Source organism: Pavona decussata, unplaced genomic scaffold (assembly GCF_977016875.1).
Source record: "Pavona decussata unplaced genomic scaffold, jaPavDecu1.1 SCAFFOLD_102, whole genome shotgun sequence".
Lineage (NCBI taxonomy): Eukaryota > Metazoa > Cnidaria > Anthozoa > Scleractinia > Agariciidae > Pavona > Pavona decussata.
This window is the reverse complement of record NW_028145517.1, coordinates 7,949,834-7,972,697: the sequence shown is the minus strand read 5'-3', so window position 1 is coordinate 7,972,697 and position 22,864 is coordinate 7,949,834. Positions and strand designations below refer to the sequence as shown.

At 38.0% G+C, this 22,864-nt stretch overlaps 1 protein-coding gene across 2 annotated transcripts in view; it reads right to left on the bottom strand.

Moving 5' to 3' along the window:
• Positions 1–22,864, bottom strand: part of LOC146472069 (phospholipid-transporting ATPase IA-like) — a 32,541-nt gene that overhangs the window by 6,595 nt on the left and 3,082 nt on the right. For both annotated transcript variants that reach the window (XM_085120620.1, XM_085120621.1), the window contains exons 2-32: positions 20,572–20,680; positions 19,191–19,290; positions 18,669–18,767; positions 17,981–18,026; positions 17,301–17,341; positions 15,658–15,731; positions 14,935–15,004; positions 14,043–14,096; positions 13,889–13,962; positions 13,203–13,273; positions 12,770–12,810; positions 11,474–11,600; positions 10,924–10,962; positions 10,672–10,763; positions 10,100–10,135; positions 9,875–9,952; positions 8,410–8,498; positions 8,229–8,286; positions 7,774–7,888; positions 7,202–7,284; positions 6,612–6,661; positions 6,463–6,532; positions 6,184–6,268; positions 5,545–5,684; positions 5,384–5,431; positions 2,491–2,581; positions 2,069–2,133; positions 1,515–1,592; positions 1,158–1,187; positions 950–1,032; positions 517–625 (exon numbers count right to left, since the gene is read on the bottom strand). In XM_085120620.1, coding sequence (XP_084976746.1) covers positions 517–625; positions 950–1,032; positions 1,158–1,187; positions 1,515–1,592; positions 2,069–2,133; positions 2,491–2,581; positions 5,384–5,431; positions 5,545–5,684; positions 6,184–6,268; positions 6,463–6,532; positions 6,612–6,661; positions 7,202–7,284; positions 7,774–7,888; positions 8,229–8,286; positions 8,410–8,498; positions 9,875–9,952; positions 10,100–10,135; positions 10,672–10,763; positions 10,924–10,962; positions 11,474–11,600; positions 12,770–12,810; positions 13,203–13,273; positions 13,889–13,962; positions 14,043–14,096; positions 14,935–15,004; positions 15,658–15,731; positions 17,301–17,341; positions 17,981–18,026; positions 18,669–18,767; positions 19,191–19,290; positions 20,572–20,680 — 2,345 coding nt within the window. The remainder of the gene's footprint in view (positions 1–516; positions 626–949; positions 1,033–1,157; positions 1,188–1,514; positions 1,593–2,068; positions 2,134–2,490; positions 2,582–5,383; positions 5,432–5,544; positions 5,685–6,183; positions 6,269–6,462; positions 6,533–6,611; positions 6,662–7,201; positions 7,285–7,773; positions 7,889–8,228; positions 8,287–8,409; positions 8,499–9,874; positions 9,953–10,099; positions 10,136–10,671; positions 10,764–10,923; positions 10,963–11,473; positions 11,601–12,769; positions 12,811–13,202; positions 13,274–13,888; positions 13,963–14,042; positions 14,097–14,934; positions 15,005–15,657; positions 15,732–17,300; positions 17,342–17,980; positions 18,027–18,668; positions 18,768–19,190; positions 19,291–20,571; positions 20,681–22,864) is intronic.

Here is a 22,864-nt window from a genome sequence, read left to right as displayed (position 1 = left end):
CCGCGGCGACCCCAGCACAGAATTTAGTGGCCACTGAAGGGAAGTGCCCTTCATGGTGAGGTTTACTAAGACCTGAAAACAGACTTTGTCTGGTGGTCGCTTAATAAGGAAAGGTGAGCGTTAATCGAGGCTCGACTTAAAATAAACAAGGGGCTAGAGCAAGCCTTTATTTGTGCCGTACAACTAATACAAAGACTGTTTACAAAGACTCATAGCCTGAGGTGGCTGTGGAGCTTGGGATGCCTGTGGAAATTCGCGACACGAAAAAGAACTCGAACGCCGCCGCCATTTCTAGACTATTAGCCTCACGGCACAAGTACCAAACGAGTAGTGAAATAAATAGATAAACAGGCCTACGGGACAGTACCGGGATGGCAGCCAGATAAGCGAATGACTTCAACAATGTGCCAACTAACCATTAGACATGAGCATGGGGTCACCTTGTTTCTCATCACTTTACCCCTTAATAACATATTAATACTGCAAGGAGAAATTATATATTGATCAGTATCAGACCTGAATCATGCCGACATCGTTAGCTCCATCGCCAATAGCCAGAGTGATGGCGTCCTTCACGTGCTGTTTAACGAGTTTGACCACCTGCGCCTTCTGCAGAGGAGAAACTCTGGAAAGAAAACAAGAAAAAAGTGAACAGCTGGAATCAATTTTTGAGTGTGTGATGTCATCCTTACTCACGTTGGTCTGTGGATGAAATCCTAAAGTGTGAACATTCAAATAAAAGCTATTGAGCAGTACTTTGTTGCGGTGCTGTTTATTATGCTGTACATGGTTGTTCTAACTTTTGAATCTTTGAACTTTTGGGTGAAATCCTTAAGTGAAATCATTCACCTGAAGGCTACTTTTGCGATTGCTTATTTCTTGAGTACAAAAACAAAATGAAAAGGGATGGAAAAAACAATGATAAAACAGACAGTTAATGTTCACAAACCTGCAGCAGATGACAGCTTTACAGCTGAGCGCGAGGTCCAAGAAACTCATCTTCAGTTCATCCGATAATCCATGTAAGAGAGTCTATTGTAAACACACAAGAGTAATTATCCAGATATATACTGGCTTTGTAATTTTTCAGCTCAGTATCGAAAGAAAAAACTCCAAAAAAATATAAAATACACTGAAACTCCAACAACACAGCATACCTTGCCAGTGATGATGAGTCCCAAGTCCTCCTAAAATGAAACAGAGGAGATCATTAACAGAACGCCAAAATATCACAGCTTGATTTGGATATGTGGCTTTCTCTTTCCACGTATGATAAATGTTACAAGAAATACAGTGGTGAACAGCATCTTAATATTAATTCTCCTTTCAATGTCGCTGCTTGATTAAACATTTAGGTCAGGAGAATAAAGGAAATAATCACCAAAGATGAAATGCCTTGATTTAAGACGAAATCTCCCAACTAGTAACATAAGAAATATATGGAGGACAGTGAGGAGAATATACATGTTGAAATTGAAACAGAAAAGGTTAATGAATTGTTATGATGTTCTCACCCTTATAGTTGGCGGTTTCTTCTGTGTTGAGCCCCGGCCAATGCTACTGAGATGCTCATTGAGCCATTCACGTGTTCCCTGTTAATGAAACCAATAGAAACTATTAGTATAAATCTACTAGTGTTCTATCACGAATGCCGTTCTCTGATTGGCTACGCTACTCGCTATCTATTCTGTGATAGATAGTGAGTAGCGGTTTTCAACAAAATAGCGGCTGCTTCGTCGCGTTTTCGAAGTGTCTGCGATAAGGAAATAGATAATTTACTTGTTTAGTTTTGACCGACGAGTAGATTTATACTAAAACAATTTATAGATTATTCGCTCTCGATTTCTATCGCGTGATAGAAATCTCGAGCTCATAATCTAATTGTTAATTAGAAAGCGCTGAAGTATAGACAACAACACTACAGAGAAAAAAAAGCCACCTTGAAGACAACACATCGGTTAAAGGATGCACCGTATTTAAACTTGTAATCGCTGCGCTGAAGAGAAATATCGCAATAGACACCCTCCTCGAATAACGAAAGAAGTGAAAATTTTGTCAATTAACTCACATCAAGAGTTTCTTCTCCACAAATAAGCAGTTTCATCTTAGAGGTTAGCAACCGACATGCATAGCCTGAAACAGACAGAACGAAACACATCAGAACAATAGACCTTCTCCAAAATGGTGGCCGAAAATTCAAATAAGTTAAAATTAAAGTAAAGGTGCTCTTTCCAGTGCTGGTATCAGTTTTTCATTCAGTTCAATCTTAACTCATTCAAATCTGTTGCCGCCAGTTTGGAGAAGTGTCTATTTCCCACAATCAGTCTACAATGTGTACCTGAACATACAGTCTGGTAATGGCTCTCTCTTCTCACACAGAACTTCCGTGTGAAAAGCAGTTGCCTGTGTGAGTTACAAAGGGAGGACCAGACCTACACCATAAAGGACACAAAGCAAAACAAGCCAGAGCTAACAAGTGGAGTACATTACCGATATTGATAGCAGTCTCTTGTTTGTCACCCGTCAAAACCCAGATCTTGATATCTGCGTCAGCAAGGGCAGCAATGCTTTCTGGGACACCCTGAACAAACAGAGAACAAACATGTTACATTGACCGGTTCTTACTGCTTAAAGGACCCTAGTCAGCCTCCGCAATTTTCGATGCCATCGAAATTATTGATATTGCCTGGTGAAGCTAAATCTTATTGCTTTACTGTAAGTTGTGTTCCTGAAAGTATGTTTCATTATCTTAAGTAGTTTCACAGTGATTTCGTTCATTTCGACATGCTCCGAATTAAATATAATAGACAAACTCTCGCAAATAAACAAAACAAAGGTGTGGCTGACTAGGGCCCTTTAAGACAGTTAAACGTTTAGTTGTCTAAAATAATTAGACTCCCTGGTACTTGTCAGAGGAGAAGCCAACTCTCCTCTCCTTGTTGACATCTCGTCGAGAGATAAGATTGGCAGTACAAACATCGGCTTTCCACAAAGTCTGTGTTATACAGTTTGATTAGGTCCATTACGTTTTTTGTGGCTACTGCCTTTTGGGAAGGCGTAGCCACTATGCTATCGTGTTGTGAGGAAGTCCGTAAATCAGAAACTTTCGGATTTGTAGAATTTACACGAAGTTGGGTCGAGTTCACTACGACAGGTTGACGAGATCTCAGTCGGCTTTATCCGCCTGGAAGGATCTATTTCAATTCAAAATGACTGCCACGTCTCTCACGCGTGAATTTTCAAGGTGGCAGTTTGTGGTTCTTCGACGGAAAACACAGAGGTTCAATATTGTAAATCAAAAGAACGACTTCTAAGGATCACTCGGCTGCTTAAACAGAGGAAATCATTGAGTTCAAAGCGAAGAAATTCCTGTTCGAGATTGTGTCAGCGAAACATGTCAGGAGTACTGATTGGGCCGCTCGACTTAAAACCCGCTTTGCAGGTTGGAATAGAACTGGCTGGGAACTGAATACATTAGACGGTTAACTGGCTGGAACGTTTCTAAATAACTAGATTGCTGAGATTTTATAATAAAACACTGGTTCTAGCTGGGTAAAAAATGTCTAGTTTGTTTTTCCTCCCAGTTAGGACCCCTGTCAGGCTCGTAAAAAAAATCATATTTGACTTTTCGCTCTAACACCGTCTTTACCAATGAAATTTGAAGGCAAGTAGCGCGCCAGCAAATGTTATATTTTCAAGGCATTGGGCTAAACTATGAATACACAATACCCGTCGAGGACATGACAAGAGACATGAATGAAACGCTTCTTGCCCTACGATGTCTTCGCGCGACTTGCCAGCCTTACTATCAAAATGGCTGATAAAGAGAGAAAAATACAGCCGACAGCGGTACCTCTGGACACTTTGCCGGAGCGTTGTACCATCACGATGCACCACGAGATTTCGGCCCGCAGTTCGCTTATGCCAGCTGGAGATGGTTCCGCGATGCGTTCCGATACCTTGTCCCCGACAAGACAGTGAGGGAGAGATAAGTCGGCCCCTAGTCCATATGAGACAGATCCCTTTCGTTGGCACCTCAGTTCCACCTTACTGACTTAAATTGAGATTCAGCCATGTATATATATGACAATGTAGTCATTTTGTCTTCCATGTGGTACGTTTTGAGGTTTGAGCATGCGCACGGGCTAAAACGATATAATAACGTTTGACTTATGGTCAAACGACCCGTAGTCTTGGAGGTACATTCTTACAATTTTTATTGCCGTTTTTCCGAAAACGATTGCTCCTTCGATGGATTGTTGACATTGTTGAGGGAATCAGGTCGTCACTCGAAGAGCTCTGTGGAAGCCGTTGCTATTTTTCTGTTTTTGGCTATTAAGTCAACACTTATTACTGTGCCATGTAATGAAAATGTGCCACGTTTGTACAACAACTCAGATGCTATCTTTCGCCTCTTGATTTCTGATTACATCAATCCTAACCCTGGACCGGTTTCTGCTGCGACAGCTGGTAAGATCAATTGCCGCGGGATGAATGCCAGAAGCTTAAAAAGTTATCACAAAGACAGCACAACAAACTGGCAATCGGTGTGTAAACTCTATCGCTTCCTGGACCTGGTGTACGCCGAAAACTCTGACGTCATATGCGTCAATGAGACATGGTTGAACCAAAATATCAGCAACTCTAAAATATTGCATTCTGGCTTTACATTACTTAGGAGAGATCGGACTGATCGAGGTGGTGGTGGAGTTCTTATCGCAATCAAAACAGCCTCCTTCAAAGCTGTCAAAGAATTTAAACCTGAACCGGAAACCGAGCTGCAACAGCTTGAGATCATTTTTGCCGAAATTACTACGCTTACTGGTCAAAGAATTTTATTTTGTTTTTGCTATAGGCCACCCAATGAAGACCCAAGCTGGATGGATATATTCAATAATTTTCTGCATGACGTTTGTGACCAGTTCAACAATATGGTAATTTCAGGTGACTTTAATTTGCCAGACATCCTCTGGTACTCCATTGACAGCGCATCGGGTGTTAACGAACTAGCCTTTATTGAAACCCTTCACGACCACCTCTTGATATGCGCAACTCAACAAAAAACCCACTCGTGGCAACAACATACTTGACCATGTAATCACGAGCGTGCCGACACGACCAAAAGACACGGGTTTTTTTACAGACCATAGCGTCATAATTTTCCAGTTTAACGCTTTTATAAAAGCCGCACCAAAAACCCTGAGATTTGTCTACGATTGAAAAATAAAGCAGTAGCCACATGCAGTCATAGACTGCCTATGTTATGATTCGCCACACGCGATTTTACGCTTTAATGGTTTTATTTTATATCCGTTATTAGGAAGTAGTTATTAATAACTGCTAGCAGTTATTAGCAAACACTTTGACTAATATAATATATCACCTCTTGTAACTTGTCTTCAATGGCTGTAGCCCCCAAAAGGAACAGATTCTGTTTTGATAAGGAAAATAAACAAGCAAAAGAAGAAAAGATAAGTGAATGGCAAACTGTGAAGGATTGTGGACTTTTCGGCAATGAACACAATACTCTAAGTTGGCTCGCACCTTTTCAATGAGTTCTGCAGCTTCATCCACGTTCTGTTCCCGGTTTTCCAAGCTTGTAGAAGCTTTGTAATAAATGTCACTCCATCGTTGAAACTCCTCAGGTTCCAACTCGGCCATTGCTATACACAAGGTGCGTAAACCTAACGGGAAATTATAGAACAAAGAAGATTAATGGACAAGTCAGTCGCAACAGAGTGCTCACATCAAGCAGGCCCCACTATAGAGCGGTTTTTAATTGAGTGTCGCAAAAGTAATTTCGCGTTAACTTTACCGCACTCTGTGATTGGTTAGCAAAATTTGCGCCACTTTCTCAACCAATGAGAAGCAAAGCCAAAACCAATGGTGACTCGCTCGCACGCGTTTTCCCGCGTTCTGTGATTGGTTAGCAAAATTTGCGCCACTTTCTCAACCAATGAGAAGCAAAGCCAAAACTAATGGTGACTTGCTCGTTTTCCCGCATTCGGCACCGGTTACAAGCATTAAATTGCTTCGAGCTCTGATTGGTTCATTGTGCTGTTTACGTTTGTTCTGATATCTCAGAGTAATTTGGCTTTTGGTTTTACGACACTCAGATTAAAACCGCTTTAATATTCGTTTGATCCCTCACAAGTCATGGTCTGGTAATTTAAGTTGACTTACCTTCTTTAGCAAAGTCTTCCAAGTGCTCAACTGTGCTGTCCATGTACATTTGCTTCTCTTGCAGCCGCTCAAAGATGACTGTATCCTGTTTAACAGAACATTGCAAATAAGGCGCGAACAAATGATACTTCCCTCCCTAGTTCACTTTTAAAAGATGCGCAAGTGTTTCTGGAAAACCTCCAACCACTGCCATTATCAACAACAAGAAGAGTACATCGTTTTGACGACCCATAACTTCAGATTTCAATAGTTGTATGAATAATGAACTTCGCTACTTACAGCTCCTTTGCAGTACAGCTTGATTTTGCCTTCAGGGGTACGAACAACCACAGACATTCTCTTACGGGTGCTGAAGGTAGAATAACAATAGGTAAACACCAGCTTTGATTCCTCTGTTTTGATCTACAAACCAGACTGACCAGTCTTACCTGTTAAATTCCAAAACATTCAAGATCTCGTATACTTCTTCTTGTCCCATCTGTTAGGAAAAAAACAGGTCTTAGGATAGCAGAACGTGTGAAATACGCGCGGAGTGTGCGCGAAAATTGCTTTCTTGTGGGAGGTAATTTTCACGATCGTGGACACCAGCGCATTTCACCTACTCAGTATCCCTGACTCCCCTGAGAACCTTGTTTAATGGCTTAGCTTCCATGAACCTCCTGTAGCTCAGTGGTAGAGCGTCTGAACTAGTAATCGGAAGGTCTTAGGCTTGACTCCTGTTAGGAGCACTCAGATTTCTTTTTCCGAGTTTGCCTATGTCACTTACTGAAAAAATACATGTCATTTATTCAGTACCAGGTTTAAAAACATAACAATCACATTTCTTTCAAGGACTACTACTTAACGTTTCGACGTGAAATAAAGAGATACCTTATACTACTCGTAGTTGACAGTTTTTCCAGGGGAGGAATTTACCTTCCACAATGACGGCTGAACAAATCTGAGCCTTGGTCTATTCGCTCGGTGATTGAATAGTTTTCCAATTATTTTGCTCATTAGACGAACAAAGCTGACTTACTGCGTTGATGATAACTGAAGTGGGAGTTCTGACATTGAATGAGAATCCAAGTTTCTTGGCTCCTTTGACAAGAGCTCCTTCATCTGTGAATAATACACAATAACTTCACTTATACCAATTGTGTTAGCTCTGCACTTGTTTAAATAATTAAAATTGCAATCAAAATATATGATTATATCATTTGAGTTCACGCACGAGATCCTTGTAACAAGAAAGCCTATAGAAATCTTTAAGTGTGACCATTCAAACTATGGCCACTATTTAGCGCTGTATACATGTATGTTTACGTTCCACAAAGTGGTTCTAAATTTTGAATCTGTGGGTGAAATCCCTAAGTGTGATCATTCAAATGAAAGCTACTGAGCAGTACTTTCCTGTGGTGTTGTTTATTATGCTGTACAAGGTGGTTCTAACTTTTGAATCTGTGGGAAAAACCCTAACTGTGACAATTCAAATAAAAGCTATTGAGCAGTACGCTGCTTTACGTTTGGTTTTTTCAAATTTTACCCTCCAATTGCACTCAAACATGTAGGGCCTTAAGACATGAGGTTAGTACTTGTTGTACGTTGTACCTGGCGATGCAGCTTGGTAAACTATCTTGTCAGGATTGCTGGGGTCCCGCTCTGGTACCACCGTGTGACATACAGCTAACAGTGTCAAAAACTCCCGAATCACAGAAGCTGTAGGCTACAAAAACAAGATAGATAGAGTTATTCGCCTGGACAAACTAAAAACAACAAAGAAACAAAAACTACAACAACAATAATAATAAACCATCACAAGTAAACTCCCTGGTTAATTAGCTCAATTCATAGGGTGCCAAACTGTAGAGAGATTGGTTATGGCTTCAATCCTCAACCAGACTAATACTTGATGTCTTTGAATGAATGCCAGCTGAGGGCAAAACTATATGTAGATGTTGCTAACAATCATAACAAGAATGCAATAACTGAGTGTGGATGCACAGAACACACAGTTATCATACTATCTTTGGCAAGAACCCTGAAAGGCTGAGGTTACTACTCACGTGATGTTCTCTGAGATTGTCTAGCAGGGCGGGATCCACAACGGTCTCCTCGTCTCCACTGCAAAACAAGATAAACAAAGCAATAGGTAAAGACTATGAAACACAAACAAAACATGATGAATCTCTATGACATTTTCCAAAGAAATATATCTGTGATTTCTTCTTCCATCTTATTTCCCACCTGTAGCTAATCCCTCCAATGGTACACTTTTTGAACTCCATAACATTTCTTGTCAAGGTCCCTGTCTTGTCTGAGAATATGTAGCGCACCTGTGTCAGCAACGAAAACAACACACACAAATGGAATGTCATGGAATCTTCACATTAAATCACCAACAGGAGAATAGACAATATCTCAAAGCTCCTTACCAGGTTTTGAACTTTGCGAGGCCCGCAAGAGGTGAGGTGCATTGGATTAGATATAAGTGGAATAAATGTGTGTGAAAATATCCACGAATTCCTGGGTGGCCGAGTGACAATTGTATTGAAGTAAATCTAAATTAATGACAGCCAAGGTGGCCTCTCTTACAAGCCTAGTGGTTTGAGGTCTCCTCACCATTATTGTAAATTCTCCTATCATTTTTTCTTTTTTTAGTAAGGCAAATAAATAAATGATGATAATGATGATGTTATAACTGAAGTTGTGGAAAACTATACTGACAATCACATAAAAGTACTATTCTAGGTGTATTGTATTTCTATGGAGTTTTCAGGGGCCGCACCCAACGGTTCATAATCATACTGTGTTTTTCTTGCTGGTTTAAGTTTTTTTTTTCAAGAAAAACAAGGCCAAGCCGCAGAGTCAGCGAAAGAAAAGCAGAAAAACAGGTGCTTGGAGCAAAAGCAACACAGAGAAATATTCTTTGATTAAGTTGAAGGCCACATACAAAAACAAATCCGACACTTTCGAGTGAAATGAAGAATTGACCTAAAATTTGACTTAAAAAGGTTATGTCTAAAACTCTGCCAAGGACATAAGGTTTGGAATTCCCTACCTTGAATCATCTGAGTCATTTTGTGCTATCTTACCGTTTTTACCATTTATGTATTTTTGATATCTATAAATATTCACATTGTGATTGTAATTTTTATATTGTATTTTTTTTTTAGTCGAGCATTTTTATCACGAGCCCCTGGCTTGGGAGATTGGGCAACCACTCCCTATGCCCCCAACTTTAAATAAATAAATATTGTATTGTATTGTATTGTATTGTATTGTATTGTATTGTATTGTATTGTATTGTGACTTGACTTCATCCTCCAGCTGTTCTAGTTTTAAAATTTCGCCAAAAAAATTTCTCATCGACTGAGCACTAAATTAAACTCACCCATCCTCTGATTTGCTATGTCTTTTTCATCTAGTGTATCGTATGAGGAAACCCAAGGCTTATAAGCTTTTAGCTTCTATTGGGCTTCCTCATGACTTTCCTCATATTTTTTCTTGTTGTTAGTTTTAATGTATCTTTTTGTAATATTTGTGTGGCAAATAAATAAATAAATAAATAAATAAATAAATAAATAAATGTTCTCAGCCCTTCAAATGAAAAAAAGAAGCTTTTATTAACAGGTAGGTTAAATGTCTGGAAATGTTTGCTGTGAAGGCAGCTGTCTTAAGTCCTAACACAACACCTTTACTATTTACAGACCTGTCCTAATTCTTCATTGAGATTGGATGTCCGTGCCATAGCTGGTGTGTCTGTGGCATCATAGTACATGTCAATGTCCTGTGGTGTAAGAAAATAGTAACATTTTGCTAAACCTCATGGCAAAAAGAGAAATCAAAGGCTAGGGTGGAACATGTGAGAAATATGCACCAAAAGATCTGTTACAGTGCAAATAATTTTTAATTATGGCATCAGTTATATACATACCAAGTTTATGAAAATAGCTTGGATAAATTTTACAACCTGTGTAATAAAGAAACAAGAAATTAATTTATTGGAAGATATTTCCATTTTTTTGCATCTGATAATTCTTCAGCCTAACAGAGATGCCAACCTCTGGAGTTCTGAAATGTTTTTTTTCTTTGGTGACAATCCCCCAACCACCAACATCAACCCACCCCTCTCCCCAAAAGGTCCCAAGTCGACCTACCCCCCCCCCCCCAAGAAAAATGGCCAAAATCAACCAACTCCACACCCTCTTTCCCTTAGTTTCTGTAACATCCGCTTATTATATTCATTTGGTGAAAGCTACAAGAAAATGCACCCAGGAACCACAATGTAGATTTGAAAAACCAAAATCTTGGAAAGGTCTGGTAGAAATCATAATTTACTGTAGAGAAAAGATCAAAAGTTGCTTTATCTGGGAAGGTTTGGTGACCAGAAGATTCGCTCCATATCTGAGAGACTCCTGCATAACCTGGTAGACCTACTGTATCTCACCTAATATAAAAAAGAAATGAGTGACATCGGTAAGTATTTTGATCTGACTATACATGTACCTCAAGAGTAACAGTCAAGCTGATTGGTATAAGGTTGTTATACAGAATGATAAACGTCAGGAATGACATGCCAAGGTTCTGTGCTCTTTTACCTGCAAGATAAAATACACATCAATGTAGGATTCTTAGTCAAGTAATATTCAAGGCAGAATCAGTTTTGGGTGTCAGTAGAACAGACTTTCCTCTGACTAAATACATTTATCAACAGCCTGTAATTTCTGTCTAAGAAACACAACAGGTTCTGCAACTTACCGGAATACCCAAGATACCAGTCAGTGTCTTTGTGATTGTCTGAAAATATCAGTTTTAAACATTGGTTAAACCTATGCAAGGCATACAGAAGATTGACTACATAAAATGAGTGTTTACTAAGTAAACATAATTATCATTAATAATATTATAAATGCAATGAAAGGAAATGTGATGTAAAATTTTAAGCCAGGTGAACAACTGAGAATGATGTATTATTCAAATTATTTATATTAAAAAAGAAATAAAAAAAATATTACACCACATTTCTATCCGTAATTTGTGTATATGCCACTCATTGACATTCCAATCCTAGCAGTATGCAGGATGTTTGTCCCATGAACCTCAAGTTTAATGGCGTTAGCTCCCACGAGTCTCCTGTAGCTCAGCAGTAGAGCATCTGAACCAGTAATCGGAAGGTCTTAGGGTCGACTCCTGATAGGAGCACTCAGAATTTCTTTTTCCGAGTTTGCCTGTGTTATAACTGAATAATACATCATTCTCAATATTATAAACCTTTTACAGTTTTCAATCAGTGAGTGAAAACACAGACCTGTCCATATCTTAAAGCCAATAGTGCTACACAGAGCCAAGACAAGAAGCAGACCAAACAGGAACAAGATCTGAATGTTGGTGGTGTGGTCCACATTTGACCTCTTGATTGGAGCTGCAGTGGAATTCTGTATAGCAAGAAAACATTTTGTTTTTAAACAAATCAGTGTTCAAACTATTAACTAATTGAATATTATAAACAGAGCACAGTACTGAGCAAGTTATTTGCAGTTTTACATGTACACGAAATAGTCACGACAGTAGTAACTACATTGTCAGTCAAAAAGTATCATTATTGGTGAAAATTGCACGGTCCAGACATTACTATTTGTTTTGTTCTATTCATGTGGCTTTGACAGATATAAAACAATATTTACTTGTCATAAATGACAAGCATAATTTAAGTACAGAGACAGGCCACTATAGACTTAAGAGGGGACCTTCCTGGCCAAAACAAAATGCATATAATATGATATGCTGAAAGGATAGAAATGCATACAACAGTTTATTAATTTTTGGTGGCTCTGAGAAAATATAACTGAAGGGGCCAGTGGAAGAAAAGAGCAAAGTGATGATTTGCCATGAGAATCTACATTTCTCTAAAAACTGCTTTCCTTTGCCTTCAGACTTGCTATCGCATTAGAACTTTTGTTTCCCTTTAAATTTCAAACATCACTTGACAGTTGGTTCAGTGTTTAGGCTAAAGTCATAAGCTTGCTGGTTGAATTCAAGACCTTACATCACAATGTAACTACAGGACTATGTTTCTGACACAGTAATCAGTCTGTATGTATGCCAAATTAGAGCAAATTTAAAGAAATTTGGAATTCCAAGACCAAATTGTCACTTGCACCTGTTTTCTTCCAGGTCATTCAATGTGCAGTTCCAGAAAACACCGATACTCCCCCCACAGAAGGTTTTTTGCTTTGCACCCCCCCCCCCCATACCCCCAGGAAATTCCAGTAAAGCTTCATATTTTGCTTCTAAAATTTTGACTATTAAGATCCCCCTCCCCCTAGGAATTTCCAATGACCTTCTATGGGGTGGGTATGGATTTTTTTCTGGAACTGCACAATCTATCTTGTTTGGTAGAAATTTAAAAAGGCCCATAGGCTGTAGCAGATGCTACTTCCAGAGCCCCCCCCCCCCCCCTACCCCCTAGCCCTCCCCCCACCCACTCTTTCTCCTGTATCCTGTTTTAAATGCCAGCAAGTGAAGTTTTTTTGCCACCCCAAGTTGAATGTTTGGTTGAAAAACTTGAAAATTCAACAATATCACACTCTTGCTGACTACATACCTGCATAAGTTTAGAGTCATGTCCAGTGTACACAACAAGACCTTTGAAAAGACAATGTGCTGTTGGGTTCCTGATTATAATATTTTATTGTACGTTATCATTGAAGTAAATGTACATAAATAGACCTTATCAGGTGACTGTAAAGCAGATGATAATGCCTGTATGTGGCTGGAATGAAGTACACCTGGCTTAGAAGCAAATTAGCTTTGATGGTGAAATTAATTTTAATTTGTGGACACTCTTTCAACTGAGGACATGCCCAGGGTATTTGATTAGCAAGATGTGAGACATTTCAATTACTTAATTAAATGGTTAATGGAAACTTTATTCCGACAAATAAACTTATAAACATGCATGAAAAGCAGTTCAACCTGTCTGAGTAGTTACTAAAAGTCCCAAAAATCAAAAAGTTAACAGTTGTTGCAGTGCTTACCAAATATCCACTGTGTGTTTCTTAAATGTGCCCCCCTTAGCAAGACCTGATCTGGCCCTAATGGGACTGACCTAAAACCACAAAAGAGCATAATTATGTAATTTAATTAATTAAACATTAACTATTTTGCAAAAAAAAAAAATTACTGCGGAAAATTCATAACCATAGGTCGTCAAGGGCCACGTTCGGTGGGCAGTGAGTGATCTCACCACTGCACCATCACTGCCTTTATATGGCACAGATATAATGGGAACTGTCTGAAAACTTAAGACATAATAAACCACGGCTGCAACTATCCTATATTAGCAGTCAAGTGTTGGAGTTGGGGTGGGGTAAGAGGGGTGGGAAAGGCTTGTACACCGTGAGAAAAGGAGACAGGACAATCACATCTATTGGTGGGGTAAGAAGTGGGGTGGGCAGGGGATCCTCAAAGTGGTTGTGAGGGGGGGGGGGGGAGAAATTAATAATTTATCAATAGGCAACATTTTGCAAAATTAAGTCATATAAACCACATTGGCAACTTGGAATGTTCATGAAACTCAAACAACGACAATAAACCTATGGGCACAGCTAGAAGTCAGTGGAAATTATTTTGTTGACTGGCAGGGATCAACTAAATCTAGAATAACCTTTGACACACAGGACTTGGGTGCACATGACCAGTATTGATGGAGTACAGTACTTACTTTTGAGTTTGGAGGGTAATGTTTCCAACAAAGTCGTAAAGTCGATTATTTGGCCCTTCACATTCCACACGTCCCTGTAAGTAACAAAAACATGTTCTTGAGTGAAACTTTCAATTTGAAAATTTAGCTAATTCTAAAATAAAATCCGACTTACTTGCATGCAGCGAACTTCAAGGAGAGATGTCATTTTAGCTGTAAGGGGTAAGGCCTGTGGGAAAACAAAAATTAAATGAAGTATATCATGAAATGATGCTCAATGCTTCTTTACAATATGTTGCCCTTTAAATTGAGTATTAAAATCTTTCTTTATAAAAATCTGCACCAGTATTAGCATCCATGGTGAGATGGGCAACCTTTGCCAAGAACAATATAGATGTATAGCAATGAAGGAACCACAGTTAAGCTAGTTGCTATACATACAATGGAAAACAGATGGTGGTATTCCACGGGCACTGTTAAGAAGACAGAACACTAACTGGCGTGCATGCGGATAGAGTGCGCGCACGCATAGACACATTTGAATTATCGTAAGCATTTTGAGTTTTGTAAGTAATTTTTGCGTACTATTGTCACGTGTGCGAGATGTTTTTTGGTTGAGACGGTTTTTGTGGTGATTTTTTTGGTAAAGTCAAGTGTCAACTGAGTTACCGTTTTTGAGGGTTTTTTTTGGCTGATTACCGTGTCTTTTTTAAGAAGAGTTTTCCGCAACCGCTTGCAAACAGGCACACAACATTTTTTTTTTGGTGAATAAGTTAAACTTACTAATATGTAAGATAATTTTGAGGTTTGCCTGCTTTTGGAGTGGTTGTCACTTGCTGGGAATCACTAAACTATTGAGATTTGACAAAAACCACAAAACTTTACCCTGACTTTCAGAAGGAGAGTGTTACATTGTACTTTCAGTACTTCTTCTTTTGTTTTCTTTTTTTAACATCAAAGCAGTTTGATTGCCATAACATTTTCAAAAGTTGCTAAAAACCTCAGTCTTCTTATAATCCTTGAATGAGTGGTCTAATAATGCAAGTGAACATTTCACAGATACACACCTGCCTGATCTTTAAATTAGTTTCTCCATCCAGATTTGAAGTCTCTATATAACACATGCCCATAGGCTCACTATCAATACAAGGACAAAAACCATTGTCAAGTAATTATACCAACTCTCCTGGATTTTCCGGCCAGGAGTCTCCCAGATATGGAACAAATCTACTACACTCCTTTATAGGTCATGAAATCTCCCATGTAAAAAACTAGTTTTGATCTTTTCTCTACAATAAAGTAACATTTTTACTTGAAATCTTCCCAAAACTACAAAATTTCAGTTTTTCAAACTCGCGTTTGGGTTCCTGGGTGCATCTCTTTCTTTCTTCCAGTCTGTGACAGATATTTACAGAAAATATCAATTAAGGAAATTGGCTGATCTCTCCAGGAAAAGGTCAGTGTATGGGGTACAGATTGTTTGGGACATTTTTGGGGAGTAGAGAGAGAGGGTTGATGATAATTTGGGGAGGAGGAGGGATTGGCACAAATGAAGACACCTCCAGATTTCAGATGTATCCAAGGTTTTGGTTTCTCTGCATTGTTCATACCACACTGAAGTCAAGTCACACTCTGACTACTACACACAAATATGCCTTGGGCTGCTTCCTTTTTGCTCACCATAACCAATAATTTAAACATTTCTTCAAAGAAGACAGCTAGAATAAAAGTTTCTCGAAACAACAGGGAATTCATTCATATTCTTTGATTCATAAAAATATGATACTTACCTTGATGAAAGTAAAATGAGATCAGCAGGGAAGAACTGTCCATTTACAACCTTCACAATATCTCCAACCTGAACCTGCAAAAGGTCAGAAATTTTAAGATTTTGAGCTAACAAACACTTAGTTCTCATTTAGGTCTTAGGTATTTGGTTGGGTTTAATTCTTGGTTTTCACGTGACGTCACCAAATTCTAGAATTCAAAACTGGGAGGCCTACAAAATTTTTACCTTCATTCAAGGAAAGATTACCTAAAAATATGTCTGTTCACAATTTCTTAGCTCGATGTCGTGCTTCCTTTTGAAAAAGAACAGTTTCAATTTCCGAGTTTCCATCGTGCGTGACATAAGGAGGACGGCCGTGACAGAGCTTTTCCATATCTTAAAAATGATTCTTCGGGTGATTTTCCGCATTCTAAACAATTTAAGTTTGAGGAGAAGTATTAATCTAAACATTCGAAAATTCACAAGGGCAAGCAAACCTCTTTTCTGGCAAAAGTGAACTCCAGATGTTTTTTTGTATTTCCGGCCGCCATGTTTGTGCCCCTCAGAGGGACACAAACATGGCGTCTCCATACTAAGCTCTATAAATTTATGTGGAACGTTTTGTCCAATAACTCGAGCACGGAAAGCCGCACAGACCTGACACTTAGACAGATGCCTTATTTATTTATCCTCTACACCCTGTCAGTTTCTTGACTTCATTCATGGAATGGTTTTGATTTTTTTTTTTCGATGGCGTGACAGTGAAAACCGAGAATATTACACTTAACAGCGGACTGACTGATGGAGCATTTTAACCTTGCTGTGAGTAGACTACTCATTTTGAGGACCTTATGCTAAAGAGCGCAAGTGACCATTTGGCCTTGGAATCCACATTTCTGTAAATTTGCTTTAATTTGACATGAATACAGACCGGTTAAAAATTGTGTCAGAACTGCAGTTCCATATTTACAGTGTATGTTGTGATTTTAGGGTTTGAATTTGCCCAACAAGATTTAGGTTTTAGCCTAAAAGTTGAACCAACTGTTAAGTGATGTTTGAAATGACTTCCTTTCCTCTCCATTTTAAGCTTAACAAAAGTTCTAACATGATAACAAATATGTAGGCTAAAAAAGAGTATTTTTTGGAGAAATTTTGGACCTTTAATTATAGTGAGTATAAGGTTCCCAAAACTAAGCTTCCCACCCTTGTGTAAGTCCATCAGTTGGCGCCAAATATCAAACCTTGAAATTCTTCTAATAATAAAGATCTTCTGAACATAAGCTGCCCTTGTCAAGGCTGCTTACTGTATTTTAGAGTATGTTTGTATATTCATGAACTATGTTTTAAAGGTAGGTAGCTCAGAAAGGAAAAAAAAAGTCAAAAAAGAAATTCATATCCCTATCAAAATTTTTTTCCAGCCCAAAGAAGCCAGGGGTGTTTCATACAGTCAAGTGCTCAAGGGTGTTTAGAGTGGACCAAACAAAATATCACATTTTCTAACTTTAAGAACAAGCTTGCATTGTGCCTGATCAGGCATGAGTTGGAGGATAAGTGCTATTTAACACCTCTGGCTGTAAAGACAGAACTCTATACCATGTGTGGCTGTAACATGTCATGACTAGAGCTACCTTACAGCGCTTATGGTGATGTAGTGTGAGTTCTCACCTCAGTCCACAGTAATGACTGCATGGTATTATCTCTTAAAACTAAAATTAAGAAGAATGTGAAAATCAAAATTACAGATCAGTTTATTGGTAACCTTAATTTTATTATTAATAGTATAAACTTAATTTATTTTAGTTAATTTCTATTTACTTTATTATCTCCCCTGAGAAATTGCAAAGAGAAAAAAAATTTACATGAAAATCGATGAAGTATAAATTACATTTGATAAATGCAAATCACCAAGAGAATCATTAACATAGTAAATAAAAAAATAATGCTTTGCAGCGATGTTTAGTATGATTGAAATTCACTCCAGAATCTTTTGTAAAAAAAAAAAACATATAAAAAAGCCATTGTCAGGGAGAGATTAAAACAAGCTATGCATGGATTTCATCCTGCTTGTCTTAATGTCTCTTAGAAGTGTTTTAATCAGTCATTAGTGAATGCGAATGCATGACTGCCCACTTAAATTTTGGTAAAGAAATCCATGTTTTGGGACAAGGAAAACTTTTTAATATCTATTCTGCAAACACAAGGACACTAAGATTCCAAATGTCTCATTGACGATTGATGAATCTGATCAATTGCCAGTTTAAAAGGTTTGGCAAAATGAAAGTTGTAAAGGAAACTAAGCTAACTAAGGTTTCTTCAGGTTGATTCACAGCACTGTATTCACTGACCTTTAACTCTACGATTGTTAACCTGATCATCAGCTTGATGTCTTTTCTGAAAAAAGACGAATACAGTGTAGTTAACAGATGAATTGAATGACAAGGTCAAACTGTAAATTTAAATAAACCCAAACTGTTCCATTACGAAGTTATCCAAATGAAATTACATTAAAAAACTTGAAAAACTCTAATCAGCATGATAACAAATCAAGACTTGTTTTAAAAAATATTAACTGTAATGAGTGAAAGGGCTTTGGAAGATACATTCAATGGTTTTGTGATAAAATTGGATGACAATATTTTCTATTCTGCTACAGATGCATATCTCATTTATGGGATTACTTCCTCACTGAATTTGAAAAAGAATTAAGTTTGAGTCTTAATGTACATGTTATGATCACCAGGTTTAGTTGCAAGTTTACAGACGAGCAAAGTGATTTTTGTCCTCAAGTTATCACTTGCCCTGTTTAAAATCTCCAAGGACTTGTCAACTCTAAAACTATTTGACAGATCTGGTCATTATCACTAGCAACAAAGTCTTTCATTTATTTCATTTTATTCATTTAACTTTTTCATATATTTTCAGTTAGACTGTGTGCAACATGCTTTGGCACTTCCTGGCATTAGATACATGTAGCTAGAATATTTAAATCCTAAACATGAATCTTTTACAAGTTTTTCAAAACCTGTGACTCACATAATCTTCAATAATCTCTTTCACAGCTGAACACGAAAGAACAAACAGCAGAGGGACAGCTGTCGTGTAACGTCCAGTGGGTGACACATCATCTATTTGCTGTAAACAACAAACAAATATTATAAGACAATTGCTAAGTATTCCCCAACCCCTCCTTCTACAGAAGGTTTGGATAGTCAAAGGGGGTGGGGATCCTCAAAGGTAAAAAATTTTAAAGAAATAGATGAAGTTAAATTGGAATTTTTGGAGAGGTACATGTAGGCTAACTGGGGGGGGGGGGAGGGGGCATAAAAAATTCCCTTCCATGGGAGGAGTAAGGGGGATAGAAAGATTTTCTGGAACAACACATTCAACAATTTTATTAAGTTCAATATATTTTGATCACAAAAGAGCTTATAAAACAGCTGCAGTTGAAAATTGTTGACGTATGTTCTGTATGAAAGCTTTCACCAAAGCTAGGGTTCCAACATAGACAAAAAATTTTTAATTACTAACATTTTAAAAAGATTAAATTTCACTTACCTGTAAAAGGGCAATAAATAAGAAGAATACATTGGAATATCGACTAAACTGTTCCAAGAGAAACTTGGGAAGAAATGTCAAGAAGTTGTACTTGGCAGTGCTGTGAAGAAATCATCAACACATGCCATGTTTCAATTATCTAACTAAAGGCAATACCACTAAATAATAACAATATATACAGAAGACAATTTTTTTTGGAATACTCAGTAGGATCCTCCAAAGTGTGTACAAAATCGAATTGTCACCTCTTTTTGCAGTTTAAACACTGTTCTTCAAAATGGGTTATTCCAGAAAAAATCCACACCTCCCCGACGGATGGGATTCTGGAAATTCTCACTGGAGGGGGGGTCAAAGACTCTGGAAATCCAGGCGGGAGGGGGGGTTGAACTTAAGAAAGTCTTCTGCAGGAGTCATTTCGACCGATAGTTCACGCGATTCGAACGTTTGGTTCGGTGACACTTTAGCGCTCTCAGACCCTGAAAATAATAGAAATATTTTGTTCACATATTTCTCACCTAAAATAAATGATAATCTAAGTTCCTTCACAGGTCCTTTTATAGCAGAAAACGCGAACAACAAGATAGTAAAGAACGAGCCATCGCAACATTGTTGCAACGAAGAGTTTGAAACGCCTGACACATTTCTACTCGTACCAGACCCAGTGCACCACCGTTGTGTAATTTCACGTTCGCCATTGCATTCTTAGCGTGGATTCCACTGCGTCAGGCGGAAGAATTTTTTACTTGTGCAAGCAAGGATGCAGAGCAATTAGCTGAAGAAGATAATTCGAAAGAATTTTGGTCCAAACATTCCCTCTTCGTCGAAAATACTCAAGAGGAACTTGTAGCCATCTGTACCTCAAAAAAACTTTTGGAAACGCAAGTTATTGCGAAAGCAACAGAAGGAGAAAGTTCTTGGACTTGTTCCTGCAACATATACGGTGGTAACCTCTCTGAAGTCCCATCGTCCGTAGCACAGTTGAACAAGCAGCCAGTGCGTTTTCTGCGTACCGTTTTAAGATTCCATGGGTGTTCTCCATTGGGCACAAAGGATGAACTCGTTCGCTTTTTCGCATTGTTGCTCCTTTCTTTTTTTAGTTCCACGCGATAGAGTTTTTAATATTAGCAGAAGTTTTAGAAATTAAAAAAGAACATCTTCTAGACGTGATTGTGCGTATTTTCTATTAAAAATAAATTAAATTTAAGCCTAATATTTTTTTTCCGGAAATCCAGGCAGGAGGGGGGGTCTTTTGTTTTGGAAATCCAGACAGGAGGGGGGGTCTTGTGCTTCAGGAAATCCAGGTGAGAGGGGGGGTTAAAAAACGACCCCATCCGTTGGGGGTGTGTGGATTTTTTCTGGAATAACCCAATGCAAGTCTCACCTAATTTTGTTGCTGCAGAACTGCTGAGTCTGTGGTCTATTAATAATAATAATTCTGTCTGCCTCACATGCACCATCTGTTGAATCGCTCTTGAGGGATCCATAGTTGTCTACAAACAAAAATGTAAAAAGAGTTCATGACAGTATTAAAGTGATACAAATCTGAGAACACTATTCAGACAACAGCTCACACTTGTAGTTGCTATTAACACAATCATCTGGTGTTAGGAAAGATATACTAAGCAGATAATATTTCACATCTTTTGCTTGAAGGCTTAGTAATGTAAGAATGTAGTATCAGTCGTGTATTCTTGAAGATGAATCAGATGGAAAATATCCCGGGAGGGAGGGGGGGGTACTAAAAAAAATTTAACACGAGGAGGCTCCACCTCGAGGTCCGACCCCTTACCCTTACCATGTTTGGCAGAAAAGGTACCCCTTTTGTATACCTTCCATTGGAAAATAATGAAAGGCCCTTTTAAATACCTAAATGACAGATTTCCCTAACCTTTCATATACTTCGACTCGTGAAATCCCTACCCTTTTATATACCTGAAGCGTGAAAAAGGTACCCCTTTTGGGCGAAGCTTCCCCATATAGGCCATATAGGCCCCCCCCCCCCCCCCCCGGGAAAATATATAGCACCAGTAGAGTGCCAATTTGCTGTTATAATCATGGTGAAGGGCTTGAGACATTTCCAATGGCTCCCTTTATATAGCAAACATGATAGTCCCTGACAAAAAAGGCAGTTAATACTGGGATGCTTTGATTAAAGTGAATGAACATGGTATGATAAAAATTGGAATTGCATTTACAGAACTAAGCTGGCCTCAACTGTGCTGGGAAATCCAGAATGTGTTTGGCTCAGTGTATCCAGGAACCATTACAGAGGTGCCATTTTATCTTTGAAGAAGCTAGTTCAACAAGGAAAGTACTTATAGCTGGGTTAAATAAACTGTGGTAATTTATTCATTGGCCAGTTATCACTGCAACTGTCAGTGGTCATGATAACCTGCTGCTTGGTGCTAAGGGAATCTTTTGGTTGACTTGTACACAATATTAAACAACAATATTATCCTGCAAAATTGTATGGAATATCACCTTATAATATGCCGACCAGGACATAGGCTGAGTTGGCTAAAATCAGAAGATATTCCACAAGATTGAGCAGGATAATTGTTTTATTATTCAACACATTGATAACAAAGCACAGTTTTATTGCAGGAAAGCTGAAGACGATCTTTCAAGGTCATTACTTGTTTAAAGTGCTCTGCCATTTTTCTCCCTGGCACATGAAATTATGTATAATACAGGATATTTGTTGTGTATGGACAACAAATATTCAGTGCACCAACAGACCATATTCGGGCAAATATGTTACAATGTGTTGAATAATAAATTATTCTGATTTTTTGGTCACCAAAAATTTAATATTTAAGCTAAACACAACATCTGAATGATAAATAAAATTTAATAATGCTTGGATGTTGCTTCCGTAGTCTACATACTCACAGTAGACAATGAAAATAAATTCATTCAGGTGGAACTTTTTCTTAAAATTGTAACTAATAATATTTTAAAAAATAATTACTCAGACAAACAAATTTATACAATGCTATTGTGAAATGCCCCTCAGGGGCCAGGAGTGATGAGAAGCGGCTGTAATTGCAGGCTTACATTCTAACGCCGTATACATAAACAATTTGGGAATATTTGAAAAAAGCATTGTCTCATTATACAGAAAAAATTGCACTATAAATTCACCTTGAACAACAAAACTGCAATATGTACATAAAGAGAACAAATATTAAATAAATTACATCAACGCTGAATGAATCATTGTCATATTTCATTTACAATTTATTATTTTAAACAGAATTTGCGAAAAAGTAAAATTATTCACTCATCAGATAACAAGCCATCAAAATTGCAGATAACCAGCCAAGGATTCTTTAATACCAAATGAACTACAGGTGAAGGAAATGTTAAAGACTTAATCTTTCATAGTATTGTTTTAAATTCAACCTGCCAGTCAGGGTTTAATGCAGGAAACAAAAGAAAATGACATAAAATGTTTTCTGTTGGAGAAAATAATTAAAAGTAAATATATCTTTTGGATTTTTGTGTAAAAGCGACATTGAGCATACTGTTTCAGATGGTGGCAAAAACAAGAGTACGATGCACTTAAAGAAATATTATCAATGGTTTTCTTTTAATCAATTCACAAGAAAAAAAAATGAAGTCTGCCTTACAGCAATTTATTATTGTAATATAATAATATGACTTCTCTGCTC